The sequence below is a fragment of the Lithobates pipiens genome, unplaced genomic scaffold (assembly GCF_037356315.1).
Source record: "Lithobates pipiens isolate NorthernLeopardFrog02 unplaced genomic scaffold, aLitPip1_a1.2 Scaffold_19, whole genome shotgun sequence".
NCBI classification, from domain to species: Eukaryota; Metazoa; Chordata; class Amphibia; order Anura; family Ranidae; genus Lithobates; species Lithobates pipiens.
This window is the reverse complement of record NW_027507764.1, coordinates 498,182,224-498,202,001: the sequence shown is the minus strand read 5'-3', so window position 1 is coordinate 498,202,001 and position 19,778 is coordinate 498,182,224. Positions and strand designations below refer to the sequence as shown.

Sequence of the window (19,778 nt, the reverse complement as noted above, 5' to 3'; positions counted from 1 at the left end):
ACCCGCAAACTATATATAGATTATAATGTCATGTTCCTTAGTATAAGTGTGAGTACAATAAACCATCAATTGGATACCTGGCTGCAACTATACAAGAAGCCAGAAGCTCTATAAACAAAGCCCAAATTGCAGTATTAAATCTAAGATGTATTCTAATGATGGTAACCTAAATTGGCAATCTCAGCGATCCACCATAGTTGTATAGAGTACTTACATGGAACCATTTGTGTGGAATGACCATCAGTTCGGAGATGCATGGGATCCTGTCTTCATCCTCATGCAACCTGGTATTATAGGGCTTCATGGATTAGGGAAAGTCAAATAGGCTGCAGGTGCCGTCCCCTCTCCCACCTCCAAGGTGTGGCATCCTAGGCCGCTAGAGAAGCGGCCATGGTGTCACTGCCTCGGCGCCCCGGAAGGCGGAAATCCCCAATTGCCATTGTCCCTTCCGCCTTAATTATGTGACATCATGACGCCGCACACACAGGGGTCCTGCGCATGTGCGCCCCGCGGCAGATGTCCAGATGTGATCCAGGGATGCCGGCAGGATGTTGCTCAACAACCCCCCCCCCCCCCCCCGTGACCAAATGAAATTTCGACTGCCTGTTAGAGCCTTGTTGGAACACAGAAACACTCTGCATCCCCCCACCCTGCTGGGAAGCTATAGGGGGCCGAAACCCCCACTTGAGGAGACATCAAGGAAAGTGGGAACCCACCAGGATCTACCACGAATGGGACGATGGACAAATTTATATATATATATATATATATATATATATATATATATATATATATATATATATATATATATATATATATATATATATATATATATATATATATATATATATATATATATATATATATATATATATATATATATATATATAGATTAATGCAAATACAATTTGTAAATAACAGCAACATACAATATGAGCCAACATTAAACCATATTTAAATCCTTCATTTTTATTCTCCATGGTGATATCTGGTTCAATTGGACCAATCTGTCTTGCATATCTCTCATGTGTGAAGGGGGAAGGGGTGTTTAACCACCAAACATTATATAGCATGGGAAAGACATGAGAGGTATAGAAGCTGCACACCCCAAAATGAACAATATGGGAAGGTTCCCCCAAGGGGCTTTAAAGCAGCAATACAAATGGATCAAGCTTTTCCCACCTTTGGGGCACGGATGGTTATGGAACCTCAGGGATCATCCAACGGTTTAAAAAAAAACTGGTCAGGAGATGATTTTTTTTTTTTTTTTCACCTTTCAGTGGTAACTATACCTTGTGTATATATGAAATTGAATACATGTTGGAAAATCCTCTTTTAATATGTGAGATGCTAAATATATCTCTTTATAGCAAACCAACCCCCTGAAGAAGACCACATGGGTCGAAACGTACCAGGGCACCATCACAGCAGACATATATGTGATGCTGTAATTTTATGTTTGCATTTCTGTAACGTGGAATGTTTTTGTTCTCCCCTAACCAGAGTCTATATTTTAACAGCAACGTGCTATTTACCTTTTATATTTTCCTAAATAAAGTACTTTTATTCAATTCCTTTCAAATCCGTTTTGTATAGCTGCTTTAAAGCCCCTCTATTCCGCTATTGTTACAACTACTTTACTAAGACACATGCTGGCATCATGGTTATATGCTTGATAAGTCTATTATACCTAAATTCTGGTTAACCCATCACACCTAAATGCTTAGTTCAGCCACTGCAGCACAGTGCATGATTTACCTATTTTGTTCTACATGTATACTTTATCTGTTAAACCAAATGCCTGGTTTATTGAGTGCACTGAAATACATGATTTCTTCTTCATATCTGTATGTATAGTTTATGCATCATTTTACCTATCATATCTTATTTGGCATACTCTTCATATATTCTGCATCAACCCCATCGTTCCTACAGGCCTAGCGTCTCCGAGATAGTTAGTGTTACTAAACCCACAACAGTAAAATCAGTCTGTATATGCAGTAAAGCATGTTTGTTATACTCACTTTGGAACCCAAGCGGTTAATCCCCTGCAATGCGTAAAAAGGCTGTTTGATCCTGTCTTCTATGATCCTCCTCTTTTTCCACAGTTCCCAATCCATCTGCTTACAGAACAGAGCCTTGGGGGCAAGCTGCATATGCTCAGTTTGGCGTGTATTGCTAGAGAGGTGTGTGTGTGTGTGTGTGTGTGTGTGTGTGTGTTTGTTTGTTTGTTTGTTTTTGTTTTTTTTTTTCTTGGGAGGTGCATGTGATCAGCACTGTCCAGACAGAGGGTCAGGGGTCATGCATCCTCATAGGACAATCGGGGAGAATTAAAACTCCTCCTACAAGCTTTAACCAGTGCTTGGCCAGACATTGATAGAAGTCACAAGACTGCTATATACTGCTGATGAGAAAAGGTATTTAGCAGTTTATATTTACTAAAATAATTGCATTTCCAGGTTCTGTGTACTGTGGAAGACCAGTTATAGTGAATACAGAGTCCTGGGTTTAGTAACACTTTAAGTGCTTGGTGTATTCCTTTTTATTGTACAGTTTAGTCTCTCTAAGTGTTTGTTGTCTATCTGATTACTCTGTGCTGTGTAACTGTATGGACATATGACGCATGGCTCCTGTCATGCATTTCATACTAGAACCTCCAACCTGGTAGGACTATGTATTTTATTTATTTATTTTTGTGTGCTCCTTTTTTTTATGTTTCTGTCTAATCTTAAAATTAAAACCTTTGAAAAATAAAAAACTGGCTTTTGCCTTGCTCAGATTGGTCCAGCTGTCCTATGAAGAATGGCACAAAATGCCTTTCAGCAAGGCTGAAAAAATTTCTGCATGTTGTGCTTCAGCAAAATAGCTCAAACTATAGTTCTCCTAATGCCGCGTACACACGATCGGAATATCCGGCCGGACTTTGCAGCAGAGGTCCGCCAGACTTTCCAAACAAGTGGACTTGCTCACACACGCCTGGACTTTTCCGCCGGACTTTTGAAATGAATGGACTTGCCCACACACGGAGTAAAGTCTGTTGATTATGAACGTGGCTTCATGTAGACGGGACTAGCACAGGAAGTCAATGTCACCGCCTCCATTGGCGAGATTGACACCTCCCGAGCCCCGTCACCTGGTATGGATTTAAAGGGGAAACCCTACACAGAAAAAAAACGGCGTGGGGGTCCCCCCAAAGTCCATAGCGGACCCTTATCCGAGCACACAGCCCGGTAAAGGGGTTGGGGACGAGCGAGTGCCCCCCCTCCTGAGCCGTACCAGGCCGCGTGCCCCATGTTGAGGACAAGGGCCTCTTCCCGACAACCCTGGCCAATGGTTGTCGGGGTCTGCGGGCAGGGGCCTTATCAGAATCCGGGAGCCCCCTTTAATAAGAGGCCCCCAGATTCCGGCCCCCCACCCTATGTGAATGAGTATGGGGTATGATGTACCCCTACCCATTCACCTGGGGGAAAAAAGTGTTAATAAGAAAACGCAACACAGGTTTTTAAAATACTTTATTAGACCGCTCCAGGGGTCTTCTTGCCGGACTCCTCCACTATCTTCTGTTCTTTTACTAGCGGAGGAACCCGTCACCGCCGATGTCCAGGGATGGTCTTCCAACTTCGGGGTCTTGTCCCGCTCCTTCGGTTCTTCTTGCCGGGCCTCCGTTTTCTTCTTCCAGCTCTTTTACTAACGTTGGCCCGGTCTTGTGGCTGTCGTCGTCTTCTTCTTCCTCTTCTTCCTCCTCCTTCCTCTTCCCATCGTGCGCCGACTTATATAGGCATAAGGGGCGGGGTCACTGGGTGATGTCACATGGTGACCCCGCCCCTCATGATGCCACAGTCCCGGGGATGCTGGAACTGTGACATCACCCAGTGACCCTGCCCCTTATGCCTATATAAGTCGCTGCGTGACGTGTCCCTGCCATTACGGCCAGAGAGAGTGTTGTGTCAACATCGGAAGAAGACAAGACCGGGTCAACGCTAGTAAAAGAGCTGGAAGAAGAAAGCAGAGGCCCGGCAAGAAGAACCGAAGATCGGGACAAGACTCCTGAAGTCGGAAGAAGACCCCCGGGTGGCGGCGGCGATGCAGGAGGAAGCCGGGCTCCTCCGCTAGTAAAAGAGCAGAAGATAGTGGAGGAGTCCAGCGAGAAGACCCCCGGAGCTGTCTAATAAAGTATTTTAAAAACCTGAGTTGTGTTTTTTTAACTTTTTTTTTTTTTTTTTTACCCAGGTGAATGGGTAGGGGTACATTGTACCCCATACTCATTCACATATGGTGGGGGGCCGGATTCTGATAAGCCCCCCCACCCGCAGACCCCGACAACCAATGGCCAGGGTTGTCGGGAAGAGGCCCTTGTCCTCATCAACGCCGTTTTTTCGGCGTAGGGGTTCCCCTTTAAATCCATACCAGGTGACGGGGCTCGCGAGGTGTCAATCTCGCCGATGGAGGCGGCGACTGACTTCTTGCGCTAGTCCCGTCTACCTGGAGCCACGTTCAAAATGACCGGACTTTTCTCCGTGTGTGGGCAAGTCCGTTCATTTCAAAAGTCCAGCGGACTAGCACACAGACGGGCGGATTGTCCGCTGGACTGCCGAGTCCGGTGGACAATTTTGAGTCAAAACTTCTTTCTAAGTCCGCCAGACTTTTGGGTACAAAAAGTCCACCGGATCCCACACACGGGCGGATTGTCCAGAGTCTGACGGATAATCCGATCGTGTGTACGCGGCATAAGAGGAATCGGTTCAAAGTAAAACCCCCGTATGGGACGATCCTCATAGAAATAGCTGCTCCCCAGGGTTCATGTGCTGCTTTTGGGTCTTTAAAGCTAAAAAATAGTCTTTGGCTCAAATGGTATGCAACATATGGTCAGAAAATGTCTGCTTCCATCCAGATAATTTCACACAGGTGTTTTGATTCACAACATATTCATTTATTTTACTTTTCAGTGTTATGAGTGGGTGAGGGTTATGCTGGATGTTTTAACATCTTCATGAAACATTTTATTTGGTTGGAACCAATAGATTTATTTCTCTTCTGCAGGTGTGCTATGACCTTGGAGCCTTTTATTTCCAGCAAGGACCCTCCAACCCAGTAAATTATGAGCTGGCTAGGGAGCATTTCTTCAACACCAAACAACTAGTATCCAAGGTAAGACTGTCAAACTGAACAGATAAAATATTTGCTGTGTCCCCTTTACCATATGTCTTCTAAACCATAAAGCACTGCATGCTGTACAAGAGTGAGAAACCGCTGTTGGCTCACTGCTGGCACAGTAAAATGCCTCTTACGTGAATACAGGGTCTGGATTGGTGACATATGACCACTGTGGTATCAGCAAAAAAAATAAAAAATTGGATGTTTTGAGGTGTATACAGTGAGAGAAAAAAAGTATTTGATCCCCTGCTGATTTTGGATATTTGCCCACTGACAAAGAAATGATCAGTCTATAATTTTAATGGTAGATTTATTTTAACAATGAGAGACAGCATAACAAAAATATCCAGGAAAAACGCATTTCAAAAGTTATAAATTGATTTGCATTTTAATGAGTGAAATAAGTATTTGATCCCTGATCAACCAGCAAGATCACTGGCTCCCAAGTGCCTTCTATACAGGTAACATGCTGAGATTATGAGCACTGTCCCTTATAGGGAGTGCTCCTAAACTCAGCTTGTTGCCGGTATAAAAGACACCTGTCCACAGAAGCAATCAATCGAATTCCAATCTCTCCACCATGGCCAAGACCAAAGAGCTGTCCAAGGATGTCATGGACAAGATTGCAGACCTACACAAGGCTGGAATGTGCTTCAAGACCATCGCTAAGCAGCTTGGTGAGAGAGTGGCGTGATTATTTGCAAATGGAAGAAACACAAAATAAACACAAAATAACTGTCAGTCTGGGGCTCTATGCAAGATCTCACCTCGTGGAGTTTCAATGACCATGAGAATGGTGAGGAATCAGCCCAGAACTACATAGGAGAATCTTGTCAATGATCTCAAAGCAGCTGGGACCATAGTCACCAAAAAAAAATTGGTAACACACTACGCCGTGGAGGACTGAAATCCTGCAGCGCCCTCAAGGTCCCCCTACTCAAAAAAGCACACGTACAGGCCCGTCTGCAGTTTGATAATGAACATCTGAATGATTCTGAGAACTGGGTGAAAGGGTTGTGGTCAGATGAGACCAAAATCAAGCTCTTTGGCCTCAGCTCACCATGTTTGTAGGAGTGCTGCCTATGACCCCAAGAAAACCACCCCCACGGTCATACATGGAGGTGGAAACATTATGCTTTTGGGGGTGTTTTTCTGCTAAGGAGACAGGACCACTTCATTGTAGCAAAGGGACAATGGACGGGGCCATGTACCCTCAAATCTTGGGTGAGAACCTCTTTCCTTCAGCCAGGGCATTGAAAATGGGTTGTGGATGGGTATTCCAGCATAACAATGACCCAAAACACATGGCCAAAGCAACAAAGGAGTGGCTCAAGAAGAAGCACATTAAGGTCCTGGAGTTGGCTAGCCAGTCTCCAGACCTTAATCCCATAGAAATTATGTGGAGGGAGCTTTCGAAACGTTGGCTTCGAAACCTTAAAGACTTGGAGGGGCTCTGCAGAGGAGTGGGACAAAATTCCCCCCCCCCCCCCCCCCGAGATGTGTGCAAACCTGGTGACCAATTACAAGAAACGTCTGACCTCTTTATGCTACCAAGTACTAAGTCATGTTTTGCGAAGGGGTCAAATACTCATTTCACTCTCCACCAAAGCCACACTCCTGACATGTTTCGCCTGCCCACCGGAGCTTAAACAATTAAAAATCGCTGATCACCGCCATTACTAGTAAAAAAAAAAATGTGTTTTTTATTTTTATTTTTTATTTTTTTTTTATTGTTTTTTTTTTCTTCAAAATTGTCAGTCTTGTTTTGTTTATAGCGCAAAAAAATAAAAACTGCAGAGGTGATCAAATGCCACCAAAAGAAAGCTCTATTTGTGGGGAAAAAATTATTTTGCTTGGGTACAGGGTTGCAATTGTCAGTTAAAGCGACGCAGTGCCATATCGCAAAAAATGGCCTGGTCATTAAGGGGGAAAATCTTCCGGTCCTTAAGTGGTTAAAAGGTGACCTTTCACTAACTTTAAAAGATTTCTGATATGTCACCATATACAGCAAAACCTCAAATTTTTCAGAAAAGCTCAGCCTTGTAAAATTCAAGGTACAATCCTGTGGTATAGGCTAGTGACTTTGCCTAGGTGGTCATGATGACACCAGTCTGTTTCTGGCAAGAGGCAAGGTTTATCCTCCCCTCCTCTCCTCTCCTCTCCTCTCCGATCAGACTGCAACATTGTGGCATGTCGCCTGGTGAGAGACTGCAGCAGGGGCTGATCTGCACTGGACATTTTTTTTGAACACAGCCAAGAACTGTGCAGGCACCAGGATTTGCATGGTGGTGCCATCTCTGAGCTGGCATCTCAATCCAGGAAGTAGATGCTGATTTTGAATTATGTCTGTAAAAACGTGTCCATCCTTCTATAAAGAAGAGCAGATGAATACATTGTCATGGGGAGTACTGTAGACCCTGGTGGTTGTAAACCCGTACCTGTGTTATTAATATTACAATTGCAAACCTGTATTTAACCTAGAAATAAAAAAACTAAGCTCGCTTTAAATGTTATTTTTGAAGCCCTGAAAGTTCTGTTACGGTCTTAAGGGAAGGGTCTGTTTCTCTGTCTCTTTTCTTCAGATTGGTTCAGACTCCGCCCACTGCGCAATAGATCAAAGGAGGTTGGCTGGGTACTGCCAGGCATGCAGTGTTCTAGCCCCATCAAATGTGACTGTCCAGCAATCATCAACATATAGTCAGATTCATAACTTTATGAAGAGTGGTAATTACCAGGTAAGGCAGATCATTTATTTGTCCTTTGTAAAATATCTGTCTGCAACTGGTTATAAAACCGTTTGTTTTTGTAGGGTCTGCCTGACCATTTACTTGACGTCAGTATTAAAGCTGAAAGTGATTCTAAAAGTTTTGGGGTTTAAAAAAAACAAACAAATATGTTATTTTTACCTGCTCTGTGTAATGGTTTTGCATAGAGCAACCCCGATCCTTCTTCTCAGGTCCCCTGCCGACACTCCTGGTTCCTCCCCCTTGATCAGTGCCTCCAATAGCAAGCAATGAGTGCTTTCTCCTGAGCACCGCTCTATGCGTTCATAAGACGTATAGTCATGGCTCGTCCCCGCCTCCCACTCTCTCTGTTCATTGGCACAGTGGGTGCCAGTGGCCTCCACTGCTGTGTCTCAGCCATTGAGGGGAGAGAGACACAGGACATCCGAGACAGTAATGCTACAGTGCAGGTCGGCTGTGCCAAATCGTGTGTGTGTGTGTGTGTGTGTGTGTGTGTGTGTGTGTGTGTGTGTGTGGCGGCTGTGCTGTGATTAGTCGCAGCACAAGCCAATCAGTGGGTGCCGGCCAATACCCGATCTCCAACATCCACTAATCGGTGAGCAGGAAGATGGGACAGAACTCTGTGCAGTCAGTGGGGATATGCTAAAACCAGCAAATCCCTCAGTGAAAGCCCCTCACAATACACATAAACACTGGTTAGGCACACGTTTTTAACCCTTCCCAGCCAGTGTCATTCGTATAACTTTTATTTTTACCGTTACAAAAATGTATTTAAAAAAAATCAGTGCACAGAGGTTTTTTTTTTTTTTTTTTTTTTAACCGGGATTTTTTAATGCATTTTCTGCATTATGGTTAAAAAAAATCCCCAATACTTGTTGTGCACTTACCCTCTCTTTATTCTCACAGAACACATTGAGAGCAGGGGGAGCCATTGGCTTCTGCTGCTGTCAGTCAAGTCCTCAGGAGGGGGTGTGTGTGTGTGTCTATGGATGCACACAGCCCAGCTTGAGAGCAGACCTGCAGGAAAGGAGGAATAGACAGTGCTGGCAGGGGACTCCAGAATTCAAAGTTAAGGGACCACACTGTGCAATACTTTTGCACAGAGCAGAAAAGTATAACTTCTTTCTTTAAATTGCAATATAATGGACTTGTGCCTCTTCAGTTTTCCAGTATAATCCCTTTTGGGGTTCTCCTTTTTAGCTTATCGTTTTATACATGGTCGCCTTTGTTTGTAACTTTTAGGGAATACTAAATATTTTCTATGAAGATAATGTATATGGTAACCTACCTGACCAATTCAGACAGTCGGTTTTGAGGGAGCTCTTCCAGAAGGTACAGCAAGGGTACGTGCTTTCACTTGTTAATGCTAAATTGCACCTGTAATTTAGAATTCAATCCCAGCCATCTTTATTTTCCTTTAGATGTGGTAAAAATAAAAAAAATGAAGCATTGCTTTACTTTATTCGCTGATTTTGTCCCGTTGTGAATTTTTTTGTGCTCAATCATAGAAGTCTCTAACAGGAACACAGATAGTGTTTAAAAACTGGGGGGAGGAAAAACTCCAAAGCATTTTGGAGGTTTGTAAAATACCCTCTTCCTCAGAACTTAAGCTATTTGGAAAAAACTGAGGATTTTGGAGAGCTAGGCCCCTTTCACATGGGGAGGATTCTGTTTCGATCAGCTCACAGATCCCTTGCTGATTGGAGCAGAGTGGGCGAATAACACATCTGTGTCCACTCAATTTTGGCAGGCTGTCCGGGCTCAGTTGCAGATATGACCATTGCAACCCTGATAGTTCTGCCACTGGTGTCAGTGGTTGATTATTTTTATTTAATTTTTTTTTTTTTTTTTTACAATTTTGTTTCTTATTACTATTTTTTAGGAGCCCTGTTGGAGGGTTTTAGGGCTGGCTCACACTGGTGCGATGGCAGACATCGCATGTGAATTGCACCGCATTGTTATGCAGATCACATGCGATGTCTGTGCGATGCGTATTCAGCCATACAAACTGAATATGCATCCCATTGGGACCAAACTCGTGCAGGACCCTTTTTTTTTTTGGCCTGCATCAGAATCGGTTATCCTGGGTGTTCACGCCTATGCGTTCCGATTCCTGCCTGAATTCTCAGTTTGCAATGCGATCTGTGAACCAATCTTGAGGGGATGTCATTACCTTTTTGTATTGACACCCACAGCAGTTCGCAGAGGGCAGTGTGAATCTTCCTTAATTCAGGCAGGATACAGGAGCCTGCACTGGATTTGGAGGGTTTCCCACATCGCACCAGTGTGAATCAATCCTTAGTGAGATATCAGGGGTCTAAACAGACCTTTGATGTTTCTCCCTTGAGACTGAGAAAGGAGATTGAGGACACAGCCCCATTCTCCATCTCTGCAGCCTCAGCTGCACAGAATGAATGGACAGGAATAGCTCTGTACAAAGCTTTTCATTCATTCACAAACTGAAGCAGAGTAAATACAGTTCAATTTGCTTAAGTTATGAATGGACAGAGTTAGTGATTGTGCCAATCGTTGACTCTATTCATTCAGAAAAGGAAGAGGCTGGTAAATTGCACATTTACTGGCCCTTCCCCCGCTTTCCATCCTGACATGTCCCTGACAGCAGCTGGGAGAGGCTGAGGGAGGGAGGGAGGAACCCGGCAGAGCTTCGGGGGGACAAGGAAGGGCCATGGGAGAGCAAAGAGGGGCTGGGAGAGAGTACGGGAGCCCAGGGCTGCAGAAAGAAGCTGGATAGGGAGGGGTGACGGTATATAGGAACCAATCCAGTGGCTGCAGGAGGAAAATGGAGGGCATCAGTTCCTCTATATACCATGCCCCTCCTATTGAGGTGTACAGGAGTGGGGGGGGGGGGGGGGGTTGTTCGCTAAGGCACCTGGAGCATGGGGCTGGGTCACATTTGTGACCCCTGTAGTTACGCCTGAAAAACCAACAGGTGGACCTGATTGGATCGCGCTGTGTGAAATGGGCTTTAAGGTTGCTTTTTATTCTGAAGCTTCTTCAGCAGGTGTTAAAAAATTGCAAGCTTCTGCAGCGATGAAAACTCTGGGGCTCGAATCATTCCCAATTCCCAAGGTATTCCACTTGGCTGCCATTGATGCAGTGGGTAATTCCTTACACAGTATCATCATGACTCTTACTACATTTAAGTCGTCGTGGTTGTCACGTTTGTGTATGTCGTTGTCCTGGATGTACTTTAGGTTAACATAAGCATGTTCGTGATCACATGTGTTTCTATCCAATCTATTTGAAATAATAAATACTGAAACCTTCAGAAAAGTTTTTCTTCTGGAATTGCAAAAATGTTAAGTTTAAGGAAGATTGTTTAAGCTCAAAAGCATTATGTTGTTGCCTGATCTGCCTGAAACAATTTCCTTTCACTGCAGGAATGATGCTCTGAAGGAGATTTGCTTTAAAATCTGTGCTTGCAACACAATGCGAGACATTCTTAATGGACGTCCAGTCAGCGTGCATTTTCACCAGCTCTTTATGAAGCCAAACAATGAGAAAATAGACTATCTTCTTGAGGTATGAGGTTCTTTTATTTGCCTTGTTGCTCATTTATTTATAATAAGTATACATTCCGTATGTTATATACTGTATATGTGTTATATATAACATGCAGTATTTGTTGCTCAAACCAAATGTACTCCTCTTAGAATGGGACATGGTTAATATTCTGGTAGCTACTTTGCTGTGTGGGACCCTTTTAGGGAGACCGGAACCCACATCCCAAGATCTGCATATCTTAAACTTGCATGAATTCTCCTTTATACCTCCTATATCTGTGTTTGTGGGCAGCCATTTCTGATCTTTGAAAATATTAGTCGCCTGGTAATCGTGCTGATCCTTGTACTTTAAAGTGGGGCTCCAGGCTGCTTTAAATACTATAGCTGCTGACTTTTACATATTAGAACACTTACCTGTCCATGAATCCAGCAGTGTCTTCACCCTAACCAATTTTTCAAATGGATCTCGGGTGCTGCTGCCTAGCGGCTGCACAGCCTGATCAGTTCTTCGCATGTGCGAAGCGTGCTGCGCTTTGTGAATGGCTTGGTGGCGGGAGAAGGCGGAGGGAGGCCGTACTTCTTCTGGCTGAGCTCGCCTCTGTGAACTCAACCAGAAGGGGGAGGTGAGCAGCTAGCGGTCAAAAACCCAGGAAAATGATTTTTTGCCTATAGTTCTTTCAAATACAATTTGTCATGTATACATACTGCATATCATTAGATAAACAAATTATAAAGTGTCTTATTAAGGATACATCTACTCCCACCCCCATTCTAAGACTGTTCTCCTACCCTGTAAAAAAAAAAAATGCCTATACTTGCCTTTTCTGAAGCCACACTAGTCCGGTCACATGATCGGGTCCCAGTGTCAGCTTCAGTGTAGAGGAGAGAGCCCGCAAAAATGGCTGCAGAACCTTGGAGATGTCGCCCATAGGCTTACTATGGGGCAGCCATTGTCAGCTGTCCCTCCTCCTACATGGGAGCCGGCACTGGAAGCAAGTCATAGGATTGAACTGGAATGGCTTCAGAATGGGTAGATATACATTTTTTTTTTTTTTTTTTTTTTACCAAGGGTGGATAGAAAAGTCTTAGAATTGGGGTGTGAGTAAATTTAGCCTTAGAATTTGACTGGAATTACGCTTTAATATAAATACAGAGCAGTCATTTTATTTGTGTTTTTTTTTTTTTTTTAGGTGTGTTCCAAGTCTCTGAAGTTTGAGGAAGCAACGGAGTCTCAAAGACGAATGGTAGCTTCATTTTTAAAGTAAGGATCCGCTTCATCTGTAAGCATTGCCAAAGAAAGACTGATTATGAAAAATAAATTGGATACCGATTGTGTTTCATAAGCTTCCTTTCTGTAACCTGGACTGGAAAAGTGAAATGTTAAATTAGCCTGCCATTAGAAAAAGTTCCATGTCCTTGTACAATTTTTTTTTTTTTTTATATTTCTAGCCCTGTGTAGTTTTGTATCAAGTAAGGATGGCCATAGAGTGCAGGGATCCAGTACCAATAAGTATACATAAGGGATCTTTGTGGTGGAGCTTTTCTGGGCCTGATCTTCTCAAGCAATGCTTATAATCAAAAGGATCACTTGTTTTATTGGTTCATTCCTCACTTCCCTAGGAATGGGTAACCTCTCTGCCTTTTTTATTTTGTTTCACGCATTAAAAAATTGAGTGCAACTTATCTTAGAATGAATGTGATACTATAGATAAAGCCTGTTTATTCCATTAGTTCCTCCCAAGAAGTCCAAATAAACAGTAAGTTGTATTTCAATGTAAACATTTGCCAGAGTACCTAATTCCTGTTTTTCCACTTCTTCATCCAGAAACTTGTGCTTGGGCATCGAAGACTTACAGCTAGTGTTTATGATTTCCTCCCATGAGCTGTTCATGAAACTGCTGACAGATGACGAAAGGAAGATGCTGGTTGAGCAAATCAGGCAGAGGACCTCCCACACCAATCTCTGTACTAAGCCTGTGACTTCCTTCTATGATATACCAGGTCAGCTGCAATGTCTCTTCTCTTTGGATTGTTTTTTCTTAGTGCTATTTCTTCTTATAATCACATTCACTTAGTAGGTTTTACCTGGACAGGACAGCACACTGAGCAGGATTTATTATCAATGTATGACTGCTGATAAACTGGGAGGTTCCAGAGTTCCCACGCTGCTACTGTGGGGGATAGAATTCCTAGAGGTACATCCAGGGCTTGTGACTTAGCTAGGCATTTTATGCCAGGTATCTAAATTTGGGTGTCAGCTGGCTATTCATTGTTCAATTTTCTTACAATCTCCTTTAAATTTTCCTTCAACTATGTAGTGCAGTGTAAGAAATATTAGTAAGCCCAGCACCAACTAAAAATGACAATATGCTAAAAATAGTGAAGCTGCCCCTTTTAAGTGAATAAACCACCTATGAAAACCAAGGCGAACAAAGGATAAAAAAACAGTCCAAATATACGAGAGTCCAAAGGTGAAATCATGTTTAATTATAAGAATTATTAATAAATATTGCACAGTCCAAAAAATGTTTCCTAAATCTTGCTGAAGAAAGCTCCAATCACTGCTCCTGGTCTTTAAACGTGCCTCAAATACTCCTAATAGAAGTGCTCCACCATGAAGTGAATAATCCTGGATTATTTCTCCCTGGGTCTCGGTTATCGATGTCTGAGGATATCAGCTAGTGGTAGTTTCCCATATACCAATCTTAACCACTTGCCGCCTGCCATATAGCACATATGACATTGGCAAAGTGTTTGCGATATTCTGACCGGAAGTCATATGACATCGCCAAGATATCAAGCCGCTGAACGCCCCCGCGGGCGCTCATCGCAGCGATCGTTATGGAGGTATGGTCAGTCTGACACATTGCAACTCTGATCTAGGTAAAGAGTCTCTGATAGAGACTCTTTACCACATGATCAGCCGTGTCCAATCACGACTGATCAGTGTAAACAGGAAGAGCCATTGATCGGCTTTTCCTCACTCATGTCTGTCAGACGTGAGCAGATGAGAGCCGATCGGCTGCTCTGACAGAGGGGGTCTGTACTGATTGATTATCAGTGCAGCCCCTCCGAGGATGCCCACACTGGACCACCAGGGATGCCCACCAATAGTCTCCACCAGGTATGCCACCCATAGCCACAATGGATGCCAATCAGTGCCCACAATGGATGCCAATCAGTGCCCATCAGTACCATCCATCCGGGCCGCTTTTTTTTTTTTTTTTCCAAAAATGTTGGTCTTTTTTTATTTACCACCAAAAGAAAGCTCTGTTTGTGGGAACAAAATGATAAACATTTAGTTTGGGTATTATTATTATTATTATTATTATTATTATTATTATTATTATTATTATAATACAGGATTTATATAGCACCAACAGTTTGAGCAGCTCTTTAAAACATGAGGGAAGACAGTACACTTAGGAGGGATAGGAGGGATCAGAGGGCCTTGCTTGTTAGAGCTTCCAGTCTAAAAGGGAGGGTCAAGTGGAAACAAAAGGTAATAACTGTGGGTGATGAGCTGATGGAGAAAATTTAAATACAGTTGTTAGGTGTGGGTAGGCTTCTCTGAAGAGAAGAGTTTTCAGGGATTGTCTAAAAGCTAATAAAGTAGGAGATAAGCGGACAGATTGGGGTAGGGCATTCCATAGGATTGGAGATGCTTTGGAAAAGTCCTGGAGGGGAGCATGGGAGGAGGTGACGAGGGAGCTAGAGAGCAGGTCTTGAGAGGAACGAAGAGAACGAGTAGGTTGGTATTTAGAGACTAAGTTAGTGATGTAGCTGGGGGCGAAATTGTGGATGGCTTTGTACGTAGTTGTCAAGCCGCGTACACACGGGCGGACTGTCTGGCCAACTAAGTCCGTCAGACAATCCGACAGACAGTCCGTCCTACTTTCGAATGAACGGACTTGACCACACACGATGAACAGACAGTCCGCTGAAAGCTTGCACGATGACGTGTACAGCACGTACGACGGGACTAGAAATACGACGTCCAATACACTGCAATGCAACCTTTCGCCGTGTAAATCCTTTCTGAGCATGCGCCATACTTAGTCCAAAGTTGGACGGACAATATTACGGAAATTCCGAAAGGCATAGTCCGCCAGACTGTCCGCTGAAAAAGTCAGCTGAAGCCCACACACGGGCGGACTGTCCGCTGAAATGTGTTTCGGCGGACTAAGTTGGACGGACAGTCCTCTCGTGTGTACGCGGCTTTAGTATTTTGTATTTAATTCTTTGGCTGAGCGGAAGCCATTGGAGGGATTAACAGAGAGGAGTGGCAGACACCGAGCGATTGGTAAGGTAGATGATTCCGGCAGCAGCATTTATGATTGGTTGAAGAGGTGATCGACTATGTAGAGGTAAGCCAATGAGAAGGGAGTTGCAGTAGTCGAGGTGGGAGATGACCAGCGAGTGAATTAAGAGCTTTGTTGTGTCATTGGTTAGAAAGGGGCATATTTTGGAGATGTTGAGGCAGCAGGATTTGGACAGTGATTGTATGTGTTGCTTGAAGGAGAGTTCAGAGTCCAGGACTACACCTAGAATCTTGGCATGTGGGGATAGCCTTATAGTTGTATAGCCATTTGATTTTGACAGAGAGATCAGGGGAAGGGGCATATGGGGGAGGTTAAATTATAAGTTCGGTTTTGAATAGATTGAGTTTGAGGAAGTGGTGTAACATCCAGACTGATATATCTGATAGTAAATTAGTGATACGTGAGGAGACAGAGGGAGTGAGCTGAGGGGTAGAGAAATAGATTTGGGTGTCATCAGCGTAGAGGTGGTATTTGAAGCCATGGGAGACTATCAGTTGACCCAGGGAGGAGGTGTAGATTGAAAATAGGAGCGGTCCGAAACAGAACCTTGGGGGACCCCAACAGAGAAAGCAAAAGGAGAGGAGGAAGTAGTTGTAAGAAACGCTAAAGGTGCGGTTGGATAAGTAGGAAGAGAACCAGTGAAGAGTACAGTCACGGAGTCCAAAGGCGTGGATTTTTTTTTTTTGAGGAGGAGGGGGTGGTCAACCATATCAAAGGCAGCAGAGAGGTGTAGGAGTATAAAATAGTGTTGATTGGTTTAGGCCGTTAGTCGATCGTTTGTTCGTTTTTAGGAGAGCAGTTTCTGTGGAGTGTTGCGGACGAAATCCAGACTGCAGGGGATCAAGAAGGCTATTCCCAGCGAGGTGGATGCTCAGTCGGTTGTAGACCAAACGTTCGAGGAGTTTGGATAAGAAGGGGAGCAAGGAGATGGGCCGTAGGTTGTTAAGATTGGATGGGTCCAGTGAGGGCTGACAAGTGCATGTTTTAGAGAGTTGGGGAAGATGCCAGAGAGAGGGAGAGATTGAAGATGTGGGTTAGAGAGTGTAGCATAGAGCCAGAGGGTTTACGTAGCATTTGTGAGGGAACAGGATCCAGAGGGCAAGGTAGTAAGGTGGGCATTAGCAAGTAGTTTAGTAATTTTGTCTATAGTGGTGGGGTTGAAAGAGGGAAGTAATGTTTGTGCCTGTGGGCATGAAGTGTAAAGTGTGGAGGGTATCGGAACAGTAGAGATCTCAGAGCGAATTGCATCAATCTTCTGTTTGAAGTGATTGCCGATCTCCTGGGCAGTGAGTGAGTTGGCGGGTGGAGGCGGTGGAGGACAAAGTAGAGAGTTGAAGGTAGAGAAGAGTTGATGGGTACGGGCTGATAAGTTGCTAATGAGAGTGATAAAATAGGTATGCTTGGCAGAGAGGAGACTGGAATTGTATTTTTAGAGGGCAGATATGTATATATGTATTATATTGGTTGAAATCTCTCTGAGACTTGGTCTTACGCCACAGGCACTTGTGAGCATGACTATGTTTTTTCAGACTTCTAGTATCATCTGTTTGCCAAGGTTGAAGGAGTTGGGGCCTGATTCTGTGTGTAGTGAGGGGGGGCAGTGAGTCCAATGAGGCTAGAAGTGAAGCATTGTAGACAGAAGTGGCTAGGTTGGTGCAAGATAGGCTTGAGATTTTTTCATAGAGGTTGTCGATGGCAGAGTAGTGAAGAGAAGGGTTGAGAAGACGTAGGTTTCTGCGGGTAACTTTTTATGCGGTTGGAGGAAGAGGAGGTGAAGGAGAGGGAGAGAGTGAAACTAATAAGGTGGTGATCAGAGAGGGAATGGATTGTTAGAGAGGTTGCATGGAGTGCAAAGGTGAGAGAAAATGAGGTCAAGGATATTGCCTTCGGAGTGAGTAAGAGCATGTATCCCCTGATTCAGGTCAAAGGAGGTTAGGCTGAGAAGTTTGGAATGGGCAGGAGTGTTGGTATTAATAGAGATGTTGAAGTCCCCGAGAATGTTTGATTGTGGGGATTTCAGAGGAAAGAAAGTAGGGTAGCCAGGCAGAGAAGTCATTAAGAAAGGTTGATACTGGTCCAGGAGGCCTGTAGATCACAGCTATCCTTAGAGAGTGAAAAGACGAATGCGGTGTGCTTCAAAAGAGGAGAGTGACAGAGAGGGAGGTGGCTGAAGTACCTGAAAGGTGCTATATGCGGCTAGAAGGATTCCGACACCTTTTCCCTTATGTCCACTGGATCCGTGGTAGTGAGTCCAGAGAAGACCACCATGGGATAGGGCAGCAGAAGATGCAGTGTTGGATTCGTGAAAGCCAGGTTTTGGTAATGGCGAGTAGGTTAAATGAGTTGACGATGGAGAGGTGAGTTTGTTGCAGACAGAGCGGGAGTTCCAAAGGGCACAAGAGAAAGGGAGTCTGGTCTTGGGAAGAATAGAAATGGGAACTAAATTGTGTTGATTGCGGCTGCTGCCAGAGGGTGCAGGGTGATGGGTGCATGGGGTACAGTTAAATGATGGAGACCCAGGGTTTGGGAATATCTCCAGAGGTTAGGAGAAGCAGGAGGGTGAGGGAGTTAATATGGGAGTATGCTTTATATGAAGGGACATGGCCCAGGGTCTTGGAGATTTTTAGTGTGTGTGAATTTAGAATTAGCAGGAGTTGGTGGGTACAGTAATAAGGAGAGGACAGAAGTGAGGGTGATATATATGCTGAGGGGGGAGAATACAGTGTACAGTGTGGCATTACCGCGCAATTGTCATTCAAAGTGCGACAGTGCTAAAGCCTGAAAATTGGTCTGGGCAGGAAGGTGTATAAGTGCCTTGTATTTAAGTGGTTAAGGTGGAACATTGTGAAAACACTGTGCAAAAAGGATGGTACCCTATGACAGCCCTCAAAAATTCTGCTTGCATTTTGCGAGTGGATTTTGAGGGTTGGCGAGCTATGAACCACTATATAGATTGCTCATCTCCAAGTGCTCCTTCTCCCCTTCCCATAGATGCAAGCATACTCATTTTTCCTTTTTCACAATCTCGATATTTATTAATGCCTAGATTCTGTACATTAAGGTGTGCCACAAAATAAATGTCTGTACAGGAAGTAACAAATGTGTGGACTGTTATGGCGTCTCTTTCAGCTTTTAATCTGGTGCACTTTTTTTTAGCTTCCGCCAGTGTGAACGTTGGACAGCTAGAACATCAACTCATCCTTAGTGTTGATCCCTGGAGAATACGGCAGATTCTGATTGAACTATATGGCATGACCTCTGACAACCAGTTCTGGACTGTGTCTAGCAAGGTACAGTACATACAAGAAGTAACCGCTTCACAGACACGTACTAATGTTCTCCTGGGCAGTTGTTCTTAGTAGTATTGCATCCATTTATTTGTTTTTTGTTTGTAATTTTCCCCCCTTTTTTAAATTTGCATGCATGTTCCTGAAAATGCTTTTTTTTTTTTTTCATTTTAGTGGGAAGTGCCAACAGTATACGGCGGAATAATCCTGGGAATTAAAGATAACCTGACAAGAGACCTTGTCTATATACTGCTGGCCAAAGGCTTACACTGCAGTGCAATTAAGGTGATTTGCTCTGCTTATTGATGTGAATATTTTATGCAGTGAAATAATAATAAATACCTCTGTGGTACCTCTGTGCAAAAGAAAGTTTTAAAGCGTAAAATATACAGTACTAATAATAATAATAATATGGCGTTGGACCCTGCTTAATGGAGCCCTGTGCAGTGTTTGTTCTGACCAAGGTGCTTTCCTGCAGGCTGCTATACAGGTCCAAGGGAGTGGACCCCACATTCAAGGGGGCTCATTCTCTGAAGGTGTTTTATGACAGTTTGCCATGATGGGTGAAGATTGGACCCCTGGTATGTTCAGAGTCCTGCAGCAGGAATGGTAAATCTGCATTTGTTTGCAGTTTCTCTTTAAAAAAAAAAAAAAAAAGAGCGAGATCTGACATGTCCAGGTGGCCACTGGGGGGGCAGTGGCTGTTTAATCATGCTGTGTACTTCTTAGTCGTGTGGGCTGCGTTTT

The 19,778-nt window shown here is 43.9% G+C and overlaps 1 protein-coding gene across 1 annotated transcript in view; it reads left to right on the top strand.

Moving 5' to 3' along the window:
- Positions 1–19,778, top strand: part of INTS8 (integrator complex subunit 8) — a 90,172-nt gene that overhangs the window by 23,773 nt on the left and 46,621 nt on the right. The window contains exons 8-15 of the mRNA XM_077493056.1: positions 5,041–5,148; positions 7,737–7,889; positions 9,141–9,241; positions 11,300–11,441; positions 12,613–12,683; positions 13,248–13,423; positions 18,901–19,034; positions 19,206–19,316. Coding sequence (XP_077349182.1) covers positions 5,041–5,148; positions 7,737–7,889; positions 9,141–9,241; positions 11,300–11,441; positions 12,613–12,683; positions 13,248–13,423; positions 18,901–19,034; positions 19,206–19,316 — 996 coding nt within the window. The remainder of the gene's footprint in view (positions 1–5,040; positions 5,149–7,736; positions 7,890–9,140; positions 9,242–11,299; positions 11,442–12,612; positions 12,684–13,247; positions 13,424–18,900; positions 19,035–19,205; positions 19,317–19,778) is intronic.